This window comes from Oncorhynchus kisutch, linkage group LG25, assembly GCF_002021735.2.
Source record: "Oncorhynchus kisutch isolate 150728-3 linkage group LG25, Okis_V2, whole genome shotgun sequence".
Taxonomy (NCBI): domain Eukaryota; kingdom Metazoa; phylum Chordata; class Actinopteri; order Salmoniformes; family Salmonidae; genus Oncorhynchus; species Oncorhynchus kisutch.
Window position 1 is genome coordinate 25,858,138 of NC_034198.2, and position 8,649 is coordinate 25,866,786.

Sequence of the window (8,649 nt, forward strand, 5' to 3'; positions counted from 1 at the left end):
TCAAAGTCCTGAGGAGGATAAACGAGGTGTGTTATAGGTTACAACTCCCTTCCTATTATCACATTAACCCCTTGTTTCATGTGTCTCTCCTCAGGCCGGTGGAAGCTGGTCCCCTGCAGGACGGTGAGGTTCCGGAGGTCCCTCCGCCCCCTCTGGACATTGAGGGGTCTCCGGCGTACACAATACGGGCCATTCTGGACTCGAGACGCCGGGAGAGGGGCCTGCAGTACCTCGTGGACTGGGAGGGGCACGGTCCGGAGGAGAGGTGCTGTGTACCGGTGGGGGACATCTTGGACCCGTCACTGTTGAGGGATTTCCATTGCCTCCATCCGGATCGTCCTGCGCCTCGCACTCCGGTGTCGGCGCGCTGCGGGAACCGCGTGCCGGGGGGAGTACTGTCATGGCCACCCGGCGGTCGTTGTCACCGGCCTACTAGCTGCCACTGATCCCTTTTCCCCTTTTCTGTTTATTGGTTTCACCTGTGTTTGTTTTAGGCCCGCCTGCTGGTTGTGCGGGATTGTTCAATGTACATGTGTATGTGTCACGGTTTTCCCATGTGCTTGGGTTTTTGCTGGACTGTTTAAGTCCCCCGTGTTTGGGACATTTGTTTTGGTTGGCGTATGTTCACCGTTGTTGTGCATTAAAAGTTAGCACTACCCTGAACTCTCTGCTTCCTGCGCCTGACTTCTGACCCACTATACCCGCTACACTTGGTAATGATATTTCAATTAAGTTTCCAAAACTTAATTGCTCTTTTTTGAGTTTTTATTATTAGTGGATATTGGCCTAATTCTGCCCTGCATGCATTGTTTGTAGTCTTCCTCTGGACATGTAGGAGAATCTTATAGAACTCTGCATGCAGGGTTTCAATGGGGTGTTTGTCCCATTTGATGAAATCTTGTTTTGCAAGTGGACCCCACACCTCGCTGCCATAAAGTGCAATTGGTTCAATGACATATTCAATTAGTTTTAGCCAAATTGTAATATGTATTTCAATTTGAATTAGATTTTTAATAGCGTAGAATGCCCTGCGTGCTTTCTCTCTCAGTTCATTCATTGCCTCATTAAGGTGTCCAGTTGAGCTTATTTTTAAACCTAAGTAATTGTAGTGTGTGCAGTACTCTATATATTTTGTACCAATTGAGAACTTTGTTCTAATTCCCTGAGATCTGGATCTTCTGGGGTTTACTGCCAGGACCCAGGTCTGGCAGTACTGCTCTAGCAGGTCCAGGCTCTGCTGTAGGCCATGTGCTGTGGTTGACAGCAGGCATAGGTAATCTGTGAAGAGTAGGCATTTAACTTTTGAGTTGTGGAGACTAACACCAGGGGCTGAGGATTTTTCTAGAATAGTGGCCAATTCGTTGATGTAAATATTGAAGAGTGCAGGGCTCAGGTTGCAATCCTGACGAAGGCCCCGCCCCTGGTTAAAGAATTCTGTTCTTTTCTTGCCAATTTTAATGCTGCATCTATTGCCAGTATACATTGATTTAATTATGTCATATGTTTTACCCCCTACACCACTTTCAATAACTTTGTAGAACAGTCCTGTATGCCAAATAGAATCAAATGCTTTTTGGAAGTTGATAAAGCAAGCGTATATTTTGGTATTATTTTGGTGGACATGTTTATCTATCAGGGTGTGTACGGTGTAAATATGATCAGTCGTGTGATGTTTTGGTATAAATCCAATTTGGCTTTTACTCAGGGCATTGTGCTTATTAAGGAAGTTTAGAACTCTTACATTTATAATACTACAGAAAACCTTTCCCCAGGTTACTGTTCACACAGATGCCTCTGTAATTGTTAGGGTCAAATTTGTCTCCTTCCTTAAAGATTGGGGTTATGAGTCCTTGAATCCAGATGTCAGGGAAATAACCTACACTCTGGATCAAATGAAACAGTTTTAATATAGCCAATTGAAATTTGCCACTAGTGAGTTTGAGCATCTCATTTAGGATGCCATCAGGTCCACATGATGTTTTAAATTTGAGGACCTGAGGTTTCTTATAGAGCTCCTGGTCAGTAATTGGGGAGTCCAATGGATTTTGATTGTCCTTTATAGCTTTTTCTAATCCATTCAACTTCTCATGAATTTGCCGTTGTTCTGTGTTTGTGTCAATTTGAACAGTGTTGTAGAGTGTTTAAAATGGGTTGTCCATATGTCACCATTTTGTATCGCCAATTCCTCTTTAGACTTTTTTAGTTTTTTCCAATTTTGCCAAAGTTGTTTGCGTTTATGAACTCCTCAATTAGTGTCAGCTGCTTGCTGTTGCACTGTGCTTTTTTTGGTTCTGAGTGTTTGTTTATAAAGTTTTAAAGTCTCACAGTAATGAAGGCGTAATTCACCATTATTTGGGTCTCTGTGCTTTTGGTTGGATAGTGTTCTAAGTTTTTTTCCTTATAATTTTACAATTTGCATCAAACCAGTTGTCATCTGTGATCTTTTTTGTTTTGTTTTTTATCCATTTCAATTGTACTTCTTTGCCATTTGCCTGAATATATAGTTGATGTTTTTTTACTGCCAGATTGATGAGAGAGAAGGGGTCAATGTCTGTAATCATATAGTCTACAGTGCTGTGGCCAAGAGGTGAGCAGTAGGTGGATCTCCCCAAAGAGTCCCTGTAACCTACCATTGACAAAGTATAGACCCAGGCTTCTACAGAGCTGCAACAGATCCCTTCCGTTTTTGTTGACGGTGCTGTCACTGTTGTTTCTATGGGGGAGATGAAGACAGTTAGAAACAGTATTGCCTGTAATAAAGCTGTCCCCTCGTGTGCTCGTTAGATCAGGTAGTGTTCCTGTGCGCGCATTTGTGTCCCCACAGATGAGCACATTTCCCTGGGCCACTCATTGACCATACACAAAAAACAAGCAGTAATAGCGGAAACAGGCGCACACATTTTCTTCAGAAAATTGAAGTAATGCAAAAGTAACCAGATTTGTCTATTTTACAAGTAAAAATTATATTTCAATATAACTAGACATGCAATAATAATGAAATTATATTTAACTATATTATTGACAATCGATTTTTTTTAAATGTTGATTGATAGAGCTTTTATTTTGAAAAAGCGTTCTACGGGAAGTGAGAAGGAAAATCCAGTAGGATTCACGGCTATTAGGGATTTTTCTTCAATTAATTTCGAAGCTGCAGTGCCTCAAGAAAAACAATAGGATATTGCTAGCAAATAAAACCAGACCATTGCCATGTCTGAGACATACGGTAAGAAATCTTGATCAGTCAGGTCGCGTTACACAATAGATAGCCAGCTGAGATGGAGCAGGTGTATTGTAATGCCATCAAAACAAATAGCCTATGTGCTATGCTTTCATGTTTACTCGTTGTTGGGGGTATAACTAGCTAACATTAGCTAGCTGGCTAACTTTAGTTTCGCTAGATCGCTTGCATCTCCGTCAAATGTCATCATTAATTGGTTTCTTAGCTAGCTATCTAGAAAGCCATTTGAATGTCAGACAACTAGCAAAGTTAGCTAGCTAAATGTCGACGCAAATGTAACGTTCTGCATGAAGCAATAACATAGCTTCTGTTCTGCAAGTAGTGCGCCTGTTACTTAACTAACGTTAGCCAGCTTTCTATCCAACTAGCCTAAGAATACGCATTCTCTAATGATTTAAAATGAACTTTGTTTGTTTTTCCTCTTCTAGATTTTCTGTTCAAATTCCTAGTGATTGGAAATGCAGGAACTGGAAAATCATGTCTTCTTCACCAGTTTATTGAGAAGAGATGTAAGTTATATCCAATTGATTGTTTTGACATGTATTTTCTATCTAGCTATGACTTGTAGTTTATTTTAGGAACAGGCTACAATTTATGATTAACTTAACTTTGAATACATTAACAGGCATTGTTGTGATCTAGCTGTGTGTTGTGGAATGATTTCATTTAAATCACAGTCAAAGACGATTCGAATCACACCATTGGAGTGGAGTTTGGCTCAAAGATAATCAACGTGGTAAACAAATATGTCAAACTCCAAATCTGGGACACTGCGGGACAAGAGAGATTCAGGTACTGTACAGTATGTGAGAGCATTTCACATACTTACTCCTACTGTGGCAGGGCATTAGACATTTTTTCTCAAACCAGCTTGGACTGTTTCATCTCCAGCTGATCATTAGAGAACTTGTGCCAGATCCTTAGAACAGCAAGTAAAATGAATCATGGCCAACTGTTGTGGGGGAGTTAATAATGTGTAGCGCAGCTAAAATTCTGAAACACTATTACTGCTCCCGAGTGGCGTGGCGGTCTGGGGCACTGTTTCGCAGTGCTTGAGGCGTCACTACAAACACCCTGGTTCGGATCCAGGCTGTGTTACAACTGGCTGTGATTGGGAGTCCCATAGGGCGGTGCACAATTGGCCCAGCGTCATCCGGGTTTGGCGGGTGTAGGCCGTCATTGTAAATAATAATTTGTTCTTAACTGACTTGCCTAGTTAAATAAAGGTTACTGAGCACCTTGAGCATTTTGTTTTGCACATTGACCAACTCCTTATCCAGCTTGGATGGCACTAAATGCTTTTATGTATAGCTAACTATAGATGTAGGAGATGGAGAATGTCAATTTAATAAATGTAATTAGGATGTGTAAAATGTTTATATTTATGCACTTGTGTATTTTCAACTGATGTTACAATTGCTTTCCTCTCCCAGGTCTGTTACACGGAGTTACTACAGAGGCGCTGCTGGAGCCCTGCTTGTATATGACATCACCAGGTAGGCTAATTTACCTACTCATAGGTGATCAGGAGAGTTGAGGAGAAATAATCCTTGCCTTATTATGGGTGGACCTTCAAGGGGTATGTTGTTTTAATAAAACACAAATCTTTCTAAAAGACATGTTGAATGTAGTACGTTTCAAAGCGACCTAGATATGATATGACTCATTGGTTGCACAGTGGCTCCCGATTGACTGTTTTGGAAAACACTGCTCGAACCTTCCTAAAGCCTACTGTGATTTTAGTGAACCACCAAGTCTGATTTGTATGTTTCCACTGCTCTCTCTCTCGCTCCATTGACCTGATCATCCTCAGCCGGGAAACCTACAACGCCCTGACCAACTGGCTGACAGACGCCAGGATGCTGGCCAGCCAAAATATTGTCATAATCCTGTGTGGTAACAAGAAGGACTTGGACGCAGACCGGGAGGTCACCTTCCTGGAGGCGTCTCGCTTTGCTCAGGAAAATGGTGCGTTTAGTATGAATGATGATCCCTTTACAGCTGAATTCCAAACTGCTCCCTGTGTCAAGCGCCTCAGACTGGGAGTGCAGATCCTCTATGTAGTCTAAAAAACGGCAAAACTGATCATAGATCAGCACTCCCACTCTGAGAAGCTTGATGTATATGGACCCAAATCTACCCCCTACCCTCTGATGCAGACCTGAAATCCTAATTTCTGATTGTTGCACTGTGTATACTCCACTAGAGGTCACTGTAGGACAACTCGCTGGTGTGAACTATTGCCCACAAAACCGTTGCAATTCTTGTCCTCCACAGCTAAATGCTGACTAATTCTCTTGTGTTCAAATGTTATCAACATTGATGATAATCATTGTTATTATTGTGTCCTGCTGTCTTGTCTGTTTCAGAGCTTATGTTTCTGGAGACAAGTGCTCTGACAGGGGAGAATGTAGAGGAGGCCTTTGTGCAGTGTGCCAGGAAAATCCTCAACAAGATAGAGTCAGGTATCTCTGCATTCAGTATCTTCTCACCTTAACCAACAGCAATGAAATCGTAGTTTACCAACTAATCTCACTTTTTTTTTTCTCTCTCTATTTCTCTCTCTCTGTTCTCTTCCAGGAGAGTTGGACCCGGAGAGGATGGGATCAGGGATCCAGTACGGAGACGCCGCGCTGCGCCAGCTGCGCTCCCCTCGCAGGGGACAGGCCGAGAGCGCTCAGGAATGTGGCTGTTAGTGAACACACTCAGTATGCCCAGGACCAAGGTGAGACTCCTCCCCCTCAGTGCTGCCTACTGCATAGGATTCTGCTCTGTGACTTATCCTTGTGTTATCACACTAGTAACTTAATTAATAGCTCAGTTTAGTGACATCCAAAATGCTCCCTCTCAAAATAGCAGGCAGATTCAAAATGCTTTTCACATTCACATGTTATGTAAGAGGCAATTCAAAAGTCCTCTCTATTTTACAGTAGACTGTGTTGCATTGCATGGAGCAGGTAAAGCATTAATTTGCCATTTTGAGAAGCCCCTCCATTAGCTTTAAAGATTCGGCCTTAATGCACCAAATGCTGAACCCTGGCTGGGCCGATTATCTGTGCCCTTAACTACTTTCTTTACCCCTCTCAAATGTTGGTACTTACATATGTCCTGTCAAAACAAACAATCAGAACTCAAATAAAAGATTATCACAATGCGGATCCATGTTCTTCTCAAATGGTTTCCCTGAAGTGGTTTGTAATGATTACTTTTCTATTGCTGCAAGGTGATCTCTGATGCTACTTTCACCAGTATCATCATACTGAATTCAGGGTAAAGTCAATGCCTGTGTCCCAAATGTAACTCCCAAAGTCCAGAGTTTTATTCTGTTGTACTGTATCTCCCCCTTGGGTCGATGGGTGGGTGTGTGGTTGGATAGGGTCCAGGGGGCTATTTTTAGGGATCTCACAGAGAGGAAGGAGCCACCTTTGGCTATTTCTGTCCTCCAGCTCCCAAGTGCCTGATGTGTCGATGATACAGAAAACCATAGCCACCCAAAATGACTCCGCCTCTTTAGTGAGAGGGGAAGCTAAAGGGGCTCAACAGTTTGAGAATGATCGAATGACCCTGCTTAAAAGCTGTGTGGATGTGGCTCCACACAACTGTTGTCAATACAGTTTTCTATCTGGGCAGATACATTTACCTGAGATTTTTTTTTGGTATTGTAGTGTTTTGCAAAAAAATGCTAGGCATAAATAGAGGGGTACTATGTCTACAAAAATAAATGATAAATTCATTTGTAAATTACAGTGTAGAGTTGAGTACATGGCAAATATTGCCAGCACGCAATTGTAACAAAATGTAACTATTAACCTCACGTTGACACAGGTTTCTTAGCTAAAGGGGCTAATTTACAAGATCCCCACACATTTCTGTGTGTATGGTTTCAAACCTCTCTCTGTTCTTGTTTTCAGGCAGGTTGGTGAAGACTTCGAGGAAAGATGAGATGTAGGGAACATGATACAGGGCTCATAATGGTGGAGCGATTCTTCTCTGACCTTTTATCTTTCCAACTTCTGGATGTTCTGTCAGAGACCCACAGAGAGTCCTGGATTCCTGGCCCTACTCTGGACTGCTGAGCTTGTTCCTAGGCCCCTCAGACACAGGCAGAGAGTCCCGTTCCATCTTACTCAAGCCCTTTAATCATCTGGGCTGTATTCATAAAGCGTCTCAGAGTATGATTGCTGATATGATTTGTTTTTCCTTTTATATAATAATGAACACGATAACAGGGAACCCAAATCCTAGATCAGCACACTAAGTCTGAGATGCTATATGATAATGGGACCTGACATCATACTTTCACCCCTGTACTTCTGCCCTATGCTACCCATAGCATATTGCATTATGTACAGTGTTATCTGTATAAAGAACACATCATATAGTCCCTCAAAGCAGTGGTTCCCAAACTGTGGGGCGCGTCCCTGTCAGAAGGGGAGTTGCAGCGATGGGACAAGACTCACGAAAATTGGGGCGAAAAAATGTCCAGATCAACTAGCCCAAGTTTTTTTTTTTTTTTTTTTTTTTTTTTTTTTTTTTTTTAGCCCACTGATATTGTTGTAATGTTCGAGTCACTCAGATATCACATGAACACACAAGACATGGCGGAATGTGTAGAATTGCAGGAAATTAGCTTTAAAACTGCCAACAAGGGATGTGAACAGTTCCTGTCATAGACAGTGCTTGTGCCCATAGAAATAGACGGATGTTCCCCAGTGATGGAGAGGGGGGGGGGGGGGGGGGGGGGGGGGGGCTGAGTGAGTTTGGGAACCACTGCCTCAAAGCATATTTTATGGACTGAATATCAGAAAATGAATTATTAGCTGAAGAATAATCTATCAATTATGTCATGTTATAGTGAGAATTATCAATCGGCACTGTCTCACGCCTGCTGGTTTCATTGACCCGTTGTTTGGGTTGTTCTTTGTTGATATTATTAGTTGTTGTTTTTCCCTCCCTAATTGTTATGAGTCATGTCATGCTTTTTTAATTTATTCTCAATGATATAGAAGCTCTTTTTAAAATAAAGTATTCAAAATGTATGTTTGTATATTGTTCTAAGGTGATTCCTCTTTGTTGTCATCTTTATTACTTAAGTGTGTAATATCCATTTAGAATACTTGGTAAATTGTTATACCTGTAGTAACTTTCTAATAATTATTCATAGCTGTGTAATAGTATATTTATGGAGTTGTGTAGGTTTTGTTATTACACAGGTGGATAAACTGGGTCACAAGCTGGCTGCACGGTGAGCTACTTCCCTTTTGACACCTTGCACCAAAGTTAATATGATGGATGACAGTCATTTAATTCAATGACCATTTTCCTAATGCAGATCAGGGGGCTTTTCAGTGCACTTCGGCTGTGTTTAGAAAGGCAGCCCAATTCTGATATTTTTTTATTATTGGTCATTT

The 8,649-nt window shown here is 41.8% G+C and overlaps 1 protein-coding gene across 2 annotated transcripts; it reads left to right on the forward strand.

Annotated features, from left to right (window-relative positions):
* Nucleotides 1-3,073: 3,073 nt before the first annotated feature.
* LOC109870381 (ras-related protein Rab-4A) lies at nt 3,074-8,285 on the forward strand. 2 transcript variants are annotated; one of them, XM_020460870.2, is made up of 8 exons: nt 3,074-3,223; nt 3,667-3,747; nt 3,916-4,030; nt 4,672-4,734; nt 5,052-5,206; nt 5,608-5,703; nt 5,819-5,963; nt 7,150-8,285. In XM_020460870.2, the coding sequence occupies exons 1-7, from the start codon at nt 3,208-3,210 to the stop codon at nt 5,932-5,934; spliced, it is 642 nt and encodes a 213-aa protein (XP_020316459.1). In that variant the 5' UTR covers nt 3,074-3,207; the 3' UTR covers nt 5,935-5,963; nt 7,150-8,285. The 2 variants fall into 2 exon arrangements, with proteins under 2 accessions (XP_020316459.1, XP_031661000.1); XM_031805140.1 differs by lacking the exon at nt 3,074-3,223 and adding an exon at nt 3,248-3,351.
* Nucleotides 8,286-8,649: the final 364 nt, after the last annotated feature.

What these genes read in the sequence shown, in the direction of transcription:
- LOC109870381 (XM_031805140.1), top strand. Translation starts at nt 3,276, where the DNA reads ATGGAGCAGGTGTATTGTAATGCCATCAAAACAAATAGCCTATGTGCT. An exon ending in ATGTTTACTCGTTGTTGGGG is followed by an intron (nt 3,352 to 3,666) that starts GTATAACTAGCT and finishes TTCCTCTTCTAG; the next exon opens with ATTTTCTGTTCAAATTCCTA. An exon ending in CTTGTATATGACATCACCAG is followed by an intron (nt 4,735 to 5,051) that starts GTAGGCTAATTT and finishes GATCATCCTCAG; the next exon opens with CCGGGAAACCTACAACGCCC.